Raw genomic sequence first — 19,244 nt, 5'->3', positions numbered from 1 at the left:
AGGATAAGAATAAACAAGCACAAGTTTACGAAAACATACTGTAAACTTCCTTGTGAAATTTTTGAAGGTGTATTTGACCAAACCTCAGACCATAAAGCAACAAGTTTAACATAGCAAAAAAAAATACTGAATCCTAAATTTACCCTGTTCAAAAAAATTCCCTAAAACTCACATATCTAAACCTTGCAACCAAACTTGTATAACAAACCACTGTACAAATTAGTATCAGATGATCTTAGGCTAAGCCCAAGCCACAGAATTGTTCAAAAGATTTCCAACAGAGCTAAACTCTACTCAAACACAACCCATCCTTAAAGACACTACCTTCACTAAAAGCACCCTGACTTCAAAATTATTTGCAAATATTTTGAGATGGCTTGATTTCTTTTGTGTCAAATAAACTCAAACTACCAATTATAATTACAAAGTACAATGTCACAAATTGAGACCCTCCCATTGCTACATTACTGTTTCCTTTGAGCTATGAAAATTAGCAAGTTTGTCATAACTTGAACCCTGCATGTGCCGCGGATAAAGGATGAAAATAAAGAATACCCAGGAACAGAGCAAAATATACTTTACAGTCTTTCTTATTTTGTCCTGCCAAAGATCAGATACTCACAAGTTGTGGCCCCAACTTTCTTGTCTTTGCCTTCCAGTAGATCCCATAAGTGTACTGATGCTTGTTCAAATTGTTCGCATAGTCTGTTAACCATAAAATAAAAAGGTTAAGCTCTGAGAGCACATAACATCAAATGGTTATTTCTGGAACATTTATTAATTTTAAAATTGAGTACTAAAATTTAAATAATCAAAGCAAATTCTGACATTTCATCTTGCAGAAAAGAAAAATGGTCAACTTCACCTTAAGTACTCATTCTCATCTCTCAAGTATAACCTATATTATCATACACGTGAGATGAACACAATGTTGCACTGGTACGTGCACTGCAGGAAGTTCAGTGGGGGAAGAGGACAGAGGTGAAGTAGCCTGTTTGGAGAAATAGGAATACATCTCCAGTGGAAAGAATTCCTGGTGTGAAATGCTTTCTGGTTACCCTAAGTTTCTGAAATGTAAACCTGTTAGCACAACACAACAGATTCAAAACAAGGAGTGCCACACAGAGCAAACTGATTTAAAAAAATATACACACACACATAAAAGGTACTGTATTAAAATCATCGAAGCAGGATTGTTTACATTGACCAGGAGAAACTCAGTAAAATTCTCTTACAAAAGACATTATCAACTCTTTACAGCATAGCCAGGAAATACCAACCTATGCTGCCCACCTATCAACAAATCACAGCATCAACATGTCTAAATTCTGATCATGCCATGGACTCTACACTATCAATTATAGGGAGTTCACATGATTAGCACTTGCACACTCTTCCATGAAAGTGGTTGCTTCAGTGATTTACTGATCCGACAACTGTCCAAGTGAAAATGAAGACAAGATTCATAATTACTAAGCAATTGGATCATTATGCTCTGAATCCTCCCAAAAAGGTGTTGAACTTTTTAAAAGCAGAATTATTCTGATTCCCTCCACTGTTGCTGCCAAGCCAAGTGCTTCTAGCATGTTTTCATCGAATGATAAAAATAGAAACCCTGGAAAGCCGTTCAAGAGCACGTTAGCAAGAATACAGACTATAGCGCAAAAAAAAACAAAGTAGAATGCTGTGCATCTTCCCATTCATTTAATTTGAATAGAAATTTCACCAAGTTTCTTAGTATTTACTGGAAAGATGCTATGAATATTTAATTGCTACTGAAGTGAGTGGTATGAGGAAAAATGTTATCTCCATATTCATAAACTTTCCAAAGTTTCTAAAGTTTGTAGCATTCTACTCAACTTTTTATAAATGGTTAATTGACAATAGGTTCAGGTAAATATTTTGACATCCTATCATTTGCTCATTCCATAATATAGATACTGTTTCTGTGCAAACATTTGAAATGTGAATACAGCTTTTTAAAGTGAACAGGCAATTACTTTAACTATCAATCAGACTCCACTTTTAAAGACTGGATTCTATTAAGGACAGCATCATCTGGTGCTACAGAAATTGGACTTCTATTCTTTGGAGTTTAGAAGAGCGAGGAGTGCTCTTACTTAATCATGTAATAGCCTGAGGAAGTTTTCCCACATGTGGGCAAATCTCAAATGAGGTGACAGTTACAAGATTAGCTGATGGTCACGTACAATTGGAGTGGACTGGAAAGCAACACTTCAATGGATTTTGGGGGCTCATAGCACTGAAGGTATTTAAAAAATTCATGTCCTTCCCAGGTTACAAACCCATGATTTATGGAAATCCCTGTATTTCACTGAGTTTTTGCGACACCACCAGGCTGTGTGGGAATGTATTTACCAAATGTTGCTTGAATCTTCTGGTTCACAATAGAGCACTTCCACATGCCTCTTTCCAACCCCCACCCCTTCCAGGTGCTGCAACAATTTTGGGCTGGGTCAAGCTGAACAGGGCTGGCAGCATTAAGCAGTCTCAATAACTGAGCCAGCAAGACTGGCTGGCCTCTGCTCTTCTGCTCACGCTTTCATCAAAACTACAACTTACGTCCTCAGTATTGTTTATTTACTTATTGTTTGTATTTGCACTTTATCTTCTTTTGTACATTGGTTGTCAGTTACTATGTGTAGTTTTTCATTGATTCAATTGTATTTCTTTGTTCTATTATGAGTGCCTGCAAGAAAATGAATCTCAGGGTAGTATTTGATGACATACATGTACTTTGACAATAAATTTACTCTGAACTTTGCAAACTAACTCTCCCACACAGTGCCTTTGTTCATTACCAAATTATGAACTATTCTCAGGAACAGCACCCCAACATAACCTGGGGACAGCCTGTAGAAACATTTAAAAAAAAACAGAATTGAGACTTAAGAACTGGCACAACACCACAGTCATTTTGAATGATAGGGCAGTCTTGAAGTATTAGAGGAGCCAAGCTGATTCACTGACTGGTTACCTGTAAAGTTAATTCTCTTTTTGGGTTTCCCAACAATAGCTTTGCCCTACACTTTACACCTTTTATAATTCCCCTTAGTTACCTCTCTCTCCAACTGCCCCCATTTATCTACTGTGCAGGCATCTTTGTAATTAGCAGAACCAAGTCATGATCTAATGCCAGAGATATTCACTTTGTCTTATTAAATGAAATGAACATGGTAGCACTGCAATCCCCTCAATCTCCATCAGACAGATTTATCCCTTGGATACTGATGAGAACGATGGCTTCTTGGCTAAGTGCTGCCAGTCAGAAGTGTTACAGCACAAACATCACAGCTGTGCAAGAGGGGAGGAAGCCAAATGAAAACTGAAGGACCAGGGTAAGCATAAAACCGGGAGAGCAGATAAAGGTGAAACAAATAGGGGTTTATTTACAAACTTAACAGAACTATTCTAGAGCCCAAACTTGAATCAGCTAAACAGAAATTGGTTACAACAACATAGAAAAATACTCCTCAAACCAAGAGACACCACTCATCTCCTGACTGCGGTTTATATTTGATGCTGGCCAGTCTGTAGTAAATTGCAGGGGAGAAAAAACATTCCTCTCCTTAAAAAGATACAGCATAAAAAGGAAGCAGCTCCAGAGAACACCCCTCTGGCTGTAAGCAGAATGGCCCAAATCAATCATCCAGTCCCATCTACTTAGGCTGGTATAATACAACAGCTCAGTCGTTTTACCAGATTATCAGGAGGATGGTCGGCTACAGGACACTTTAATATGCCCAGTTGATGGTGCGGCTGATAACTGCAGCCGCCACACTGACCACCAGATTTATCAATGGTGGTGATGGGGGGTGGGGGGGGGGGGAGGGGAAACGTAGCCATTTGCATCATTATAGTTCCAACTCCACAATGGTATGATGTCTCCTTGGTTTAAGTTCAAGGATGCTACTGAAAGAAAGCTGAACAACTTGAAGGGGGAAGTAACTAGCCAGAGGTTGTATCAGCAACAATAGCACAGCTAAGGCAGAAAGTCAGGGAGCTAGAGAATGTCAATCTTCAAAAGGTTGACATTTTAGAAAATAGCACAGGAGTAACGGCCTAAATTGGTCATGAATGCAGCAAATTTCGGGGGAAGACAACACCTCTTGAAGACAGAAGGACTACACCTCAATGGGAATGAATCCAATGTGCTCATTGGAAGACAGGCCTCTTAAATGTTATTATTGTTCCTGTCTGCACCACCTCCTCAGGAAATTCAATTCAGATACCAACTACTGTATAAAAATACCCTCAGTTCCCTTTTAAATCTCTCCTCCAACCTTGAACCTCTGCCTTCTTAAGACACCCTACCACTGGAAACTCTGTCTATCTCAGCCTCTAATTCTATGTACCTCTATCCCTCAGTTACTTTTGCACCAAGGAAAACAAACCAAGCCTATCCAATCTCTACTTTTAACTGAAACCCTCTAAACCATTCATAATAAACATTGGCTGAAAAAGATGCTGCATTGAGTGTTAAATATGGATCGGGAAATGTTTCAAATTGAAGCGCCCGATCTGTACTTAAGAGTTTTGATAATAGATCTCTGACCTAGACATTGCCTATGCAACTAAATTTTTGCAGCATTTTTTAAAATTTTCAGATTCCAGCACTGCAGTTTTGATTTGATTTGCTTGGGATTAAGCATTTCAGGATATCAAGTGTTTGGGAAAGACTAGAGAAGATTGAGAAGGGATATTGGTATTGATGAAAAAAATACTGGAGAGAAGACAGCAAAGGTCAAACACAAAACCATAAACACAAACTTTGCAGAGGCTGGAAATCCAAGAGAACACACAAAATGCTGGAGGAACTCAGCAGGTCAACAGCATCCATGAAAATGAATAAATGGTCAACATTTCGGGCAGCGACCTTTCTTCAGAACTGGAAACGAAAGGGGAAGACACCAGAATAAGGAGGTAGGGAAAAGGAGGATAGATAGAAGGTGATGGGTGGGAAACAAAGGCTGGAAATGGAGGAATCTGATAGAAGAGGAGAATGGGCCATAGGAGAAAGGGAAAGAAGAGGGGGATCAGGGGAAGGTGACAGGCAGATGAGAAGAGGTATGAGGTAAGGGGAATAGACAGAATCATTTTAGTTAGAAGAAAGGAATAGAAGTAGCATTATTTTGCTGGTGTATTCCATCAGTCACCAAAGTGTGGGAGAGCTCTGGCAACCAATTATGCAAGAAAAAGCAGAGTTAAGATTATAGGGCAATTATAATCTGGGATATTAGATATCCCAATGAAAAATGACTAAAATATGGTCAGCATGTTCTCAAAGTTCAAAGTAAATTTTGTTACCAGAGTACATATATGTCACCACATACAACCGAGATTCATTTTCCTGCGAGTATACTGCCAATCTAGAGAACAGCAACTATAACTAGATCAAAGAAAGATCAACCAGACTGTAGAAGACAACAAACTGGGCAAACAGAAATATAAATAACAGGAACATGAAATAACAACGTGATGAGTCCTTGAAGTAAGATAATTAGTTATGGGAACATGTCAATGGATGGGCAAGGAGTATAGTTGCCCTCTTTGTTCAAGAACCTGTTGATTATGGGAGGGTAACCATTCTTGAATCTGGTGTGAGTTCAGGGGCTCCCATACCTTCTACCTGATGGCAGCAGCAAGAAAAAAGCAAGGTCTAGGTTGTGAGAATTTCTGATAATGGATGCTGATTTCCTACGACAGCATTTCATGTAGATGTGCTCAATGGCTGGGAAAGCTTTACCAGTGAGGCACTGAGCCAAATCCATTACCTTTTGTAGGCTTTTCCCATACCAGGCTGTGATGCATCCATTCAATACACTGCCCATAACATATCTATAGAAGTTTGTCAAAGTATTTGGTGTCATGCTGAATCTCTGCAAGACACCCAAGGAAGTACAGGCACTGCTTCACCTTCACCTCTGCACTTATATGCTGAGTCCAGGATAGGCACTCTGAAATAGTAACCCCAGGAATATAAAGTTGCTAACTCTCCCCGCCTGAGCCTCCATTGAGGACTGACTGGCTCATGGACCTTTGGCTTCCCTCACCTGAAGTCTCATCTTTCTTACACTGAGCGAGCAGTTGCTGCAATGACATCACTCAGCCAAGCTTTCAATCTCCCTCCCGTTTGCTGATTCTTCACCACCTTTGATAGGACCCACAACAATGGCATCATCAGCAAACTCTTATTGGAGCTGTGCTAATCCACAGTTATAGGTGTAAAGCAAGGAGAGCAGGGGGCTAAGCACACAGATGTGATGCACCTGTGCTCAAGGAGATCATGGATATGTTTTTGCCAATCCAAAATGACTGAGGTCTACAGGTGAGGAAATCCAGGATCCAATTTCACAAGGAGGTACTGAGGCCAAGGTCATGGGAGCTTTTTGATTAGTTTGAAGGGATGATGATATTCAATGCTGAGCTGTAAGCAATGAAGAGCCAATGAGATGGCATCTGCTGTGGACCTGTTCCAAGTCGCCTCTCAGGCAGGAGCTGTTATGTTTCAAGTCAAGTCACTTTTTATTGTCATTTCGAGCATAACTGCTGGTACAGTACACAGTAAAAACCAGACGTTTTTCAGGACCATGGTGCTACATGAAACAACACAAAAACTACACTGAACTATGTAAAACAACACAAAAAAGCTACACTACACTACAGACCTACCCAGGACTGCATAAAGAGCACAAAACAGTGCAGGCATTACAATAAATAATAAACAAGACAATAGGCACAGTAGAGGGCAGTAATTTGGTGTCAGTCCAGACTCTGGGTATTGAGGAGTCTGATGGCTTGGGGAAGAAACTGTTAAAGTCTGGTCGTGAGAGCCCAAATGCTTCCGTGCCTTTTCCCAGATGGCAGGAGGGAGAAAAGCTTGTATGAGGGGTGCGTGGGGTTGTTCATAATGCTGCTTGCTTTGCGGATACAGCATGTGATGTAAATGTCTGTAATGGCGGGAAGAGAGACCCTGATGATCTTCTCAGCTGACCTCACTATCTGCTGCAGGGTCTTGCGATCCGAGATGGTGCAATTTCCGAACCAGGCAGTGATGCAGCTGCTCACGATGCTCTCAATACAACCTCCGTAGAATGTGGTGAGGATGGGGGGGGGGGGGTGGGAGATGGACTTTCCGCAGCCTTCACAGAAAGCAGAGACGTTGCTGGGCTTTCTTTGCTATGGAGTTGGTGTTGAGGGACCAGGTGAGATTCTCAGCCAGATGAACACCAAGAAATTAGGTGCTCTTAACGATTTCTACCGAGCAGCCGTCAATGTTCAGCGGAGAGTGGTCGCTCTGTGCCCTCCTGAAGCCCCTCAAGACACTTCATCATCATAGATGCAACTGGGCAACAGTCATTAAGACTGTTCTTCTTGGGCACTAGTATAATTAAATCCTGCTTGAAGCAGTTGGGTACCACACTGCCAAAGTGAAATGTTAAAAGATAACAGTGAACACACCAGCCAGTTGGTGAGCACAAGTCTTCAGCACGTGGCCAGGTACCCTGACCAGTTCGAATGTAGTACTGTACCCACTTTTGATCCAACAAAGAAAAAGGAACTGTTGGACAAATTTCTGGGAACTCAAGTGCACCAGAGGTTTGATGACGATCCTTACAAAAGACTTAAGTAGCTAAAGAGAGGAAGCAAAACAAAGTCAAATTTATTAATTGGAAAGTTAACTACAATGGGGTGAAGAGAAAGCTGAAGAGATTTGAGCGTGGGCAAAGCAGACAGCGGAGACCTTCCTTCCAGTTGCAGGCTTTAGGACTGGAGACTAAAATAAAGGCAAAAAAAGGGCCTCTAACAAGCACGTCAGTCTACATAGAAACAATTTAAAATTACAATGACAATTAGAGATACAGCATGGTAACAGTCTCTCCAGCCCAATGAGCTTGTGCCACCCAATTACACCTACATCATCAATGAACCCAACAGGTCTTTAGGATTTGATAGGAAATCAGAGCACCTGGAGAAAAACCATGCAATTTTGGGGAGAACATACAAACTCCTTACAAGCAGCAGCAGAAATTGAACCCAGGTCACTAGTCTACAGAATCTTAACTGCAGAACAAGAGATGCGTAGTCAGTGAACCTACAAAAGTGCACAGAAGACTTGTATTTTTGTAGTTAGGAAAACAACTGCAATATTTACACCCGCCTTCCATCACCAGACCTCTCCTTGACAAATTCATCCAGTTTTTCTCTTCCAGGCACTTCAAATTTTCTTTGCAAGTCATTAATTAGGCTTTAATAATATTTAATTTTACTATTTGAAGATCGTTAAATGGAATAAGATCATATGAAAGCTTGAGAAAATCAGTTTAACTGTTCTTTCTTCCTTTCCAGTTTTATTCCCACATCCTTCAAGGTACCTTTTAAAATTAAAACTCAAACCTCCTTAGATTTACCAACCACGAGGAAATCTGCAGATGCTGGAAATTCAAGCAACACACAGAAAATGCTGGTGGAACGCAGCAGGCCAGGCAGCATCTGTAGGGAGAAGCAATGTCGATGTTTTGGGCTGAGACCCTTCGTCCTGACTCGGCCCGAAACGCCAACAGTGCTTCTCCCTACAGATGCTGCCTGGCCTGCTGCGTTCCACCAGCATTTTCTGTGTGTAGATTTACCAACCTTCTGAGTTCTGTAACCTGAAAAATAACTTAAGTTCTGAAACACTGTGCTCTGCACACATTATTGGAGATGACCTGGTCCTCTATCTTAAAGGGCTTAAAACTCCCATCCCTGCAAACCACTGATCTGAAGTTGTCAATTAAATTACACAGTATACAGCTATATGCTGTATAGCATAAAGATATATGCTAATTAAATATTACACTGTATTAGCTGAAGTCAAAAAATTATTTTCAACTAAATCAGATAAAGATCAAACTATTTAGAAATCCATTTAAACATTCAAGACAATGAATAATACAAGAAATTTCTTCATAGCATAAGAGAAAATATTTTCACAGGATGTTAATAAATTTATTACCTTAAGCTCATGTCTCTCTCAGGTTGTACTAGCTTATAAAATTCATCCAACATTCCCAATTCTTCTTCAGTGAGCACAGTGGAACCATTCCAACCTTGTTTCAAGTCAGTGCGTGTATCATCGTCACCCAATTTGTCCAAAAGATACTGTAGCTCAAGGACTGTTTTTAATCGTTTTTGCTCCACTTCTTCTCGCATCAATTGTTCCCGACGAGCTGCTTTTTTCAGTGATTTCTGGATCTACATAGAATTGTAAAAAAGACAGGATATTTTTATAAAAATAAACCAACTAAGGCTTCAATACTCAAGGCAGTAAATGTGCTAATGAAACCGGGTTGGTTCTTAAGTGCACTCAACAGCCAAGCATCCCAACTCAGCTTATACAGTACTATCTTTTCTCAAGCAATTTGATTGAGTAATCAAAATTGGCCTCTGGTTGATGCTCACATTGCACCAAAGAATAAAACTGCACAGACTAAATAGCATACGTTAATAACTGAGCTTGTCCAACAACCAAAGTGCAGAAGATCTAAGGTAATATACGGTAATATAAGTTCAGTCAAGGAATAAAAGCATAGACTGTTTTCTAAATGGGAAGCAATTTCAAAAATCAGTTGCAAAGGTCCTTGGGAGGGAGTCCTACTGCAGTATTCCCTAAAGGTTAACTCGCAGTTGAGCCAGTAGTCAGGAAGGCAAATGCAATGTTTGCATTCATTTCAAAAGGACTAGAATATAAAGGCAAAGATATAATGCTGAGATTTTTCTAAGACATTGCTGAGACAGAAAATGGTCCAGAGGAGGTTCACAAGAATGATTCTGGGAATGAAAAGATTACGCATTTGATAGTCTGGGTCTATACTTGCTACAGTTAGAAGTGGGAGTGGGGTGGAAATCTCATTGAAACCTATTAAATATTGAAGGCCCCAAATAGAGTGGATGTGGAGAGAATGTTTCCAATAGTGGGAGAATCTTGGACCCTTTAGAGCAGGGATGAGGAAGAATTTCTTTAGCTCAAGGGTGGTGAACCTGTAGAATTTAATACTACAGATGGCCGGAGGCAAATCATTGGGTATATTTAAAGCAAAGATCAATAAGTTCTTGTTTAGTAAGGATGTCAACGATTAGTTGGAGCAGACTCAATGGCCCATATAGCCCAATTCTGCTCCTCTGTCTTATGGTCAGTAGAAGATAGAAAAGGAAGTAAAATAATGGGAAGAGGGGCAGACAGAAAGGATCAAAGGTACAGTGAACAGATCCAGTCAAGGGTTCTGAAATATCCTCCCCAACTGTGGCTTCCCAACTACCACAATAGTGTATGGAGTTTCATCCGAGCAATTACAACAAGACAAAGGACCGGAAAAAATTAATTGTTACAGGAAGCAGAGCGAGAAAAATTTAAATTGAGACAGCGATTTCACTTTGCAATCTCACCATCAACATTGGTCACTAATCTATCAGAAGATGGAGATGGGAGAATTCTGAACTTCTATCTCATTTCTAGTATTTTTGTCATCTTGTTTGTTGAAGTTTTAGGCAGTCTACCAAAGATGTCAGAACAATTCTCAATTGTTCCTGGAAAGGTGTTTGTTAATCAGTTTCCTTCCAGAAACATTTGAGCAATTTTTGGGCCATGTTCTAAGGCCACTTACAGCAAAAGATGCATACCCAGAAGATGATGTCTTAATATCAAGTTTTGTTAAACAATGCAAAATATAAAAGTTCTTATTTAAGTTGTGCCGTATCATTGCAAGAACGCAATGCAAGAAATGTTGATCAGATAGAACGCAACATATCCCTTTTCTCCATAGGAGCAAGTATAGACAATTCAATGCAATGTTATTCCTACACAAGTATTCTATGGCTAAATAGAAATAGCAGATTAATGTTCATTAAGAGGATACTTTTCCAGAAGTTAGATTTCAAGGGACTGAAATATTACCACTGAAGTATGTTTTGCATGGGCAGCAATTTTCAGCACAAAATGAACCCAAAGGAATAAACTGGTACAGAAGTGTTTACACCTATCCTTCCCCTCTCACACATACAATATTAGAAATGTCAGCCAGAGCAGATTTAAAAATAGACTTGAAGTAAAACACCAGTATCTCATTTAACATGCAGAATACAGCCTCAGGAAAGAGAACGGTAATGGAATCAGCACAGGAATGGGTCTTTATACCATTAGGTATTGACAGATCCATTACTAACAGTGCTTCTGTACTTGGAAAACTGGCGCAAATCCATCCTTTACAAGACTACAGCAGAAACCTGGTGGGCAATTCAGCAATGGATTACCCATACGCCAGCAGTGAAGAAGCTACTTATTATAACCTTTACCCACCAGTGCATTTTACATATTTCAAAAAGCTGATTGCCCAGTTGTGACGAAATCTGTAAATTATGCTTCAGTTTCTATCCAATTAACAGCCTAGCTCATCACCACTCCCCCTTCCCCCAAACAACTCTTGGGATACTTACATCTTGGCCTAATGTAATGAAGCTCCGTTGCAGTTCACGAGCAAACTCCAGATTATTTGCAACTTCCTGTAACTTTCCAACAGCTTCCTATAAGCAAAGACACATATTATAACATAAGCTTTAAAGGCCACCAACTCACCATAATCACAAATTCAGTTTTAAAGGTTACCATATTCTAACTGTAGATTTTGCAAATGATTAGGCAGTGAGAAATTCTCAGCAGTTAAGAGCAGAATTCTTTTATCAATTCAAGCTAATGTATAACAATAAATGTTTAATGCTGTCAGAATTTAAGCCAACTGAAGGGGTTTAATTTGAGATTTTAACATGCAAAAGTAGACTCTAAATCTCACTTTCATTCATTATCCATATCTGTAGATATATTCTTGGATAGATGGGAAAATAAAATGGATATCTCAATGTAACTACAAAATTTAAATTTGGTGTAATGGATTTTCAATTCAGCTTGGACAGAATGTTGACATTAAAAAAAAACTGCTTGCAAAGATCTAGCAATCAATGCTGGTTGTCACTGTGCAGTTTTAGGTGACAATGGTATCCAAAAACATTAATGCCACACTGTCTCTACAGCCAATTGTAAGGAAGATTAGTCACAGCAAAGCAGAAAGGATAAAGCGTAATCTTTAACATATTGCCAAGTGCAAAACAAAGATCAGAACACATAACTAGAAACAGGAGTCAAGCTTTAATTTATGAATAAAAAGCTTAATTTGAAATATTTATTCAAGATAATTAGAACCCACAAATACGGACTTAAGTCTGCCAGAAATGCCCCTAAACTTGAATTACGACTTTAGTACAGCCTTTGCAACAAGTATAACACTAAGAGTAAATTATAGTAAGCAAAGTATATAAACACAAAATTCTCATTGGTTTCATTCCTCCAGATTGCACAGAAGAAAACGAGGAGGAGGAGCAAGAAATTACCTTCAGCACCTTCGGGAGTATGTGGACTCTCAATTAAAACTGTAAATCCAGGATCTGCTGTCAGTTTCAGTGAATGCTTTAAACTTTATTGCTAAACCTCAAAATGTTTCATGTTCTCTTCTTTTGGATAAGTATGATCTTGTTAAGTGTGAAGGACAAAGAGACCTAGGGTACTAATCCATAAATTACGGGAGGCTGGAGCACAAGTGGAGAGGGCCAGTAAGTAAACACATGGAATTCTTACCCCAATCAGCCTTGGTACAGAATACAAGACCTAGGACAATGTGTTACAACTTCATAACAATAGCTAAGACAAATAAGATCATACTTATTCAGAAGTGTAGGCCTCAGTTAGTCTTGATAGACCATGAATTTGCACCCTGGAAAGTTTCCAAGGCGCAAGCCTGGGCAAGGTTTTCTTATATATGGAAGACCAGCAATTACCCAAGCTTCAAGTCTCTCCTCTCCATGCCACCAATGTTGTCCAAGGGAAGGGCATTAGGGCCCATACAGCCTGGCACCCGTGTCATCGCAGAGCAATGTGTGGTTAAGTGCCTTGCTCAAGGACACACACGCAGCCTCAGCCAAGGCTCGAACTAGCGACCTTCAGATAACTAGACAAACGCCTTAATCACTTGGCCAACAAAAGAAGAGAACATAAAACACTGAGGTTTAGCAATAAAGTTGAAAGTATTCACTGAAAATGACAGCAGATCCTGCATTTGCAGTTTTAATTGTGAGTCCATATACTCCAGAGCTTGCTGTACATAATTTCTTGCTCCTCCATTGTATATTTTATTTTATATTCTTTGTGCAATCTTGGAGAATCAAGTAGTTCTAGTTACCATATTATAAGGATGCAACTGTGGGGAAGATGTAGAAATAATTGTAGGATGTCGCCTGTATTGAAGTTTTTCAGTTTTAAGGAGAAATTGCACAGGCTGAGCTTGTTAACCATTTTTGTTTAACCAACAAAAGGGATAGAAAAACATTACAGTATTACAAATGTCTTTCAAAAACCATCCAACTTTATGCCAAAATATGCATATGCAAATCTTCCAAAAACAGAATGAAAGGCAGTTTTTAACAGTATAGAAAAGAGTTGTCAAAGTACTCATGTAAGTTATGCAGGTTTCCTTATGCAGCACGTATATAATTTCTATACACTGTGTTGCTTAAGGAAACCTACATTTTTAAAAGCTTCAGAATTGCAATGAAGCATTAAAAAAACAAACCTTTGTTAGGTACAGAGTAACTTGTGAATTACATTAAACTCAATCCACAGTATTAGCTTGTAAAAAAATTTACTTGCACATACAAATGCAATTTGCATGACTTAAGGCAAAGAACTCTGATCTTCTATCCTTCCTTGCATTTGGCCAGCTAATTACAGAATGGAGGGAGAGAGATGTTAACTTCCAAAAATGACACTGCTCTTGCACCTGCAATTTTTTTTTAAATCCTAAATTTACTTACCAGTTGGTCTTGGTTAAGTACTTCCCCTCTGTCAAGCCTTTCTTGATAGTCGTCCAGTTTGCCCTTTAAAAAAAAGAATTTCCAGATCAAAAATGTTGAAAATATTTCCGTGCAGCTAAAAGACTTCAAAATACAAAGACTAGAAAACACCCAATTATCTAGATTGTGCTATTTTGAATAATAACTTTATTGTCCCACATTACTTACTGTACATTCAGTTTCTGTTTTAATCCATTGAAAAAATGCAATTGTTAGTACAACTTGCACACAGAATGTAATCCTAGGATCTGAAGGACCAGGGTGGTGCAAAATAAGGAAATGAACTACATGTTTTGAAAACACCTTGCTGAACAAAGTTCCTACACATCCACACTTTTGCGAGTGGTAGATGAACAATTTCACTGACAAAAGCAAAAAAAGTTCAGAGGTGCAACAAGCTCAAAAGAGCATCTCTTGGTTATCACAGTGTAAAAGCCCAGACAAAAGCTGAGCTACAAATGGAGCTTTTCTTACAAAACTGCAGACACTGCCTTGAACACAAGATCTGTTTCAACACATTAACTGCAATGCTTAATCAATATTTCCTTATCCAATACAATGGGGGGGGGGGGGAGAAGAGGGGGGGTGAAGAGAAAGCCCTAATACATAATGACAGGCCAACTCCTCCACAAAATTAATACTTCACTTTAAGGACAGCTAACTCATGGTTAATTAAAGTTTGCATTTGTACCATGCTAACAAACTAATGCAAATTTAGAATTAAAAGCAGGATATTAAGTAGTTAAATCGCACAAGTATGCAAAAAGCAACAATGACAAATTTTCTCTGTAACCTTCAGCTTGCTACGAAATTGTATTTTCTTAGCTTGTTTATTTACTTTACAATTTTAACTACTTTTTCACTATTTGATGAAATTGCATGTACAAACTGAGAAAAGCTGGATATGAAATACAAGTTCACCCTGTCCTTGTTATATGCATCTTCAGACAATGTGGATTCATAGTTATACAAGGAACCTATTTCTACCAACTTCTCCTTATATGCGTCCAAAACTCAGTTATGCGAGGAGCACTGCTTTCCCGCCAATACAAGTCACGTGCGCACATTTCACAGTTGGGCTGAGAAGCACTGCTTTCCCACCAATACCAGTCACACGCGCACATCTCAGTCTCACTCCCACCAGTCTCGCATTAGTTTTGGCAACGCGTGGATGTGCGATCATATGCTCTTAAACTTCTGTTGTTTTTACCTATGGTGCAGTAATTTTGTGCTTGAAATATTTAATTATGTCTCCTAAGTGACGGATGCAAGTCCTGGGCCATCAGCCAAGCAGCAGAGAACTTAACACTTGAAAAAAGGTTGAACATTATAAACAGGGCGCCGTCGGGTGAAGGTAACACAGCTCTCGGACGCTACTTCCGCCTGGGTGAATCCACGATCAGAAACACAGAAAAGTGCTGAGAAAATAAAAAATGCAGTGATTGATTCATCACAATTATCTTCAAAGATTGTTACCAAAGTGCGTAACCTGATTAGGACAAAAAATGGAGAAAATATCGAGTTTGTACATTAAGCATGAAACAAAAGAAAAAACACCGAGTTCTGATCATCTTCGTGTGAAAGCTTTGGAAATTACGGTCGCCTTTGTTCAGGGGCTAGTGAGGAAGTGTCAAGTGATATTGTTAGCTTTAATGCAAGTAGGGGATGGTTTTCTAAGTTTGTTAGTCGTCACAGGCTTCACAATATAGCTGTGCGTGATGAGCAAGCAAGTGCTGACCACAAAGCTGCTGAACGCTACCCTGTGCAGTTGCGGGCTACAATAGCTGAGTTAGGCATCACACCAAAGCAGATGTTTAATGCAGACGAGACCGGGCTTTTTCTGGAAGCGCATGCTGAAACGCACTTGCATAAGTAAGGATGAAAAAACTGCGTCAGGTTTCAAGGCAGCAAAGGCCGAAGAAGACTGTAAGATGAAGCCTCTCTTTGTTTACAATTCACTAAACTGTGCTATTAAGGGTTTGAGTACTGTACACCCTAGTATGTTAACTTTCTGTGATTTATTACATTGAATATTACCTTAAATTGATGAAGTATAATATGAATGTTGCCTTGTGGTACTGCTTTTGTGTCGTATTGGTATGAAAATGTGAATAAATTACTGATAAAAACATATTTAAGAAGCCCTCCAGAATGCATCCCTGTTTTCTCCATTTAACTAATTATTCACATTATGCTTTGACTGTGAGGGACATATTCCCTGCATATAATGAGGATAGGGTGTTTCATGAAAGCAATAAAAATTCTCCCCATCTACTTAAACAGACCAATTTACAAACCAGGAGGCATGGTAAAGTGGCAGCTAACATTAATTTCAACTCGAGGGATCAATTCCCACCACTTGCTGTAATGAGTTTGTACAATCTTCCTACCACCATGTGTGTTTCCTCTGGATGATCCTGTTTCCTCCCACAGTCCAGACATTCTGGTTTGTAAGTTGTTGACATGTAGGCTGACCCAATATATCCTCATACTGTGTTGGTTATTGACAGAAACATATTTCACTGAATATTTTATATTTATGACAAAGTTAATCGATTTGCAATACTGCAACTTATTACTTTTCTAGTCATTTGCTGCTGCTGTAGTTAAACATTTCTCTATGACCTCACTGACACTGGCAAAAAATGTCAACCACAACCAACAAACAACAGCTTGCCCACTATAAACCAAGGAGTTAACTTCAAGAAAATTACTTTTAAAATCTAATGTTGACAACCCAGGAATCAAGGATTATACACACATTACAACAGAATTCTAACACAAGAAACTATAGAACCATACATAGTGTGAGCATTTCAAAATCACCATTTTTTTAAAAATTGGGCATCATTGGCCAAGCATACATTCATTGTCTAAAGAACTTTAATTTTGGAAGAGGGAGAGAAAAAAATGAGCCACACCTTAAAAAGTTAACAGTACTTCCATGGCAGATCAGCAAAATCCTTCCAAGTCAAGATGAGTAACACCTGGCGGGGAAATTTCACATTGTATTCCCATGTACTTGCTGTCCTCATCATTCTTAGTGGTCGGGATCACAGGTTTTGAAGTATTGTCAGAGTAGTCAGGGCAAATAACTATTGTGCATTTTGTAACAGGGCACATTTAGCGTAGTTGTGGCAGCACTTGAAATTTGAACCTACTAATTGGAAGATAACTATCATTGTTTATTCATGGCTAATATGCTATGCCACTAGAAAGTGAGGAAATTGCCCAGAACCATTTTAGACCACAAGACATAGGAGCAGAATTAGGCTACTCGGCCCATAGAGTCTGCTCCATCATTCCATGATTTTTTTTATCCCTCCCCAACCCCATTCTCTTGCATTCTTCCCAACACACTAACCAATAACCTATCAACCTTTGCTTTAAATGTACTCATTGACAAAGCCTCCACACCCATTCGTGGCAATGAATTCCAGGTTCACCACCTGCTGGCTAAAGAAATTCCTTCTCATCTCTGTTCTAAATGGATGTCTGGTCCTAGACTCACCCACCATAGGAAACATCCACTCTATTTAGGCCTTTCAATATTCGATCGGTTTCAATGAGAACACTCATTTTTCTAAACTACAGTGGGCACATGCCCAAGTGCTTCCGACACATTAATACAAAATCAATACATTGATACAAGATCAATCTTCTGAGTCACCTCTCCAACATTAAAGGGGGCCCAAAATTACTCACGATACCCCGAGTGTGGTCTCAACAATGCCCTGTAAAACCACATCTTAAATTCTTTATCTTATATTCTAGTCCTCTCGAAAGGAAATGCCAACATTGCATTTGCCTACCTTATCATCGACTTAACCTGCAAGTTAAACTTCAGGAAATCTTGTACAAGGACTCCCATGTCCTATTGCACCTCTGAGTTTTAATTTTGCTCTATGTTTAAAAAATATTCTACTAAAATGCATGACCAAACACTTTGCTACACTATATTCCATGTGCTGCTGCTTCGCCTACTATCCTAATCTTTCCAAATCCTTCTACAGACTCACTGCCCCCTCAACACTAATTGCCCTCCATCTACCTATCACGTAGATCTTAACCACTATTTAGATTAAAATCTACAAGACACAAATTATGTAATGAAAGTCTGGGCGAAAAAACATACTGAAGGTGAATTGGTCAATTGATGCAATATACATTCAGAACATCAAGTTTCAACAAGCTTGGTGGCAAAAATGTATCCTTACTGAAGGGGAGAAAGAGCCAATAATAATTAGAGTTTACTTCTGAGTTGCAGAGTATCTGTTGAATATTACAGAAATATTAGATAATTTCATCTCTAAGATTAGATTCTCTTAATCAAACACAAGGAAATTGTGGAACAAAGTCATCTTTTCTTTCCTACAATCAAAACTAAAGCCCCTCAAAAGAACGTATATGATATATACTAAATGCAAACATAACTATCAATGCATAATCAGAATGAATATATGCCAAGGTAATTTAGCAATATAAAAAGAAACTGCTATGAATGTTCAGCAAGTGGCATATGTAAAGAGTTAATGTTACAAGTTGAAAATGCATTGTCAGAACTGAAATCAAGAAAAACCAAGTTAATAAGGGAAGTCAGATTTGTACCGGAGATTGGTTGCCTAAATTCATCAAAGGAGGCACTCAGAGGCCAAATTAACAGAAAAAGAGGGAAAAAAGGGGCCAAATAATAGTTGGATGACTTACAGAGAAATCATCACATCTGACCCAAAAAGAACAAGTTTCCTAAATTTTGGAATTTAATATCAAATCCAGAAGATAATATCCCTGATGGAAAAAGTGTGGATCCTCAAAATTGCATTAGGCTTCACTACAGCACTACAGGAGACCAGAAGTTTGGAATTAAATAATTGTTTCATTTAAAAATACTACTTAAGTCTCTGGAAGATGTAAAGTGTAGAGATAATGCAGCAGTCATGTCATTCCCTTTGGTTGCACGAGGAAGTACTGTAAGATGGGATGTGATTGGTGAGGACGAAAATGCAGACATTTGTGAAAACAATACATCCCTCAATGTTGAGAAGGGTATGGTGGAATCATGAAGCTAGTAAGGATTTCAATAGTTTTATATTTACTCTATTTAGAGAGAGAGGAAGAGAGAACAAATGTGTGGGAAATCAGAGATGAGGTCAAAAACCCCATAGACTATGATTCAAGAAAGATGGCAATGTCTTTGTATGGAATGATGTCATCCAGGCAACAATGATGAAATGGAAGAATTGAGAGAACAGAACCCTATCAGGAAGTAGAGAGGACATAAGTAGAGA

The 19,244-nt window shown here is 38.9% G+C and overlaps 1 protein-coding gene across 2 annotated transcripts in view; it reads right to left on the bottom strand.

The window, feature by feature from the left end:
• caprin1b (cell cycle associated protein 1b) overlaps positions 1–19,244 on the bottom strand; it is an 89,623-nt gene that overhangs the window by 39,675 nt on the left and 30,704 nt on the right. For both annotated transcript variants that reach the window (XM_059975946.1, XM_059975947.1), the window contains exons 2-5: positions 13,918–13,980; positions 11,494–11,580; positions 9,017–9,255; positions 623–705 (exon numbers count right to left, since the gene is read on the bottom strand). In XM_059975946.1, the coding sequence (XP_059831929.1) occupies positions 623–705; positions 9,017–9,255; positions 11,494–11,580; positions 13,918–13,980 (472 nt within the window). The remainder of the gene's footprint in view (positions 1–622; positions 706–9,016; positions 9,256–11,493; positions 11,581–13,917; positions 13,981–19,244) is intronic.

Source organism: Hypanus sabinus, chromosome 7, assembly GCF_030144855.1.
Source record: "Hypanus sabinus isolate sHypSab1 chromosome 7, sHypSab1.hap1, whole genome shotgun sequence".
In the NCBI taxonomy this organism is placed as follows: Eukaryota; Metazoa; Chordata; class Chondrichthyes; order Myliobatiformes; family Dasyatidae; genus Hypanus; species Hypanus sabinus.
The sequence above is the reverse complement of the archived record's forward strand: the minus strand, read 5'-3'. Positions and strand labels throughout refer to the sequence as shown.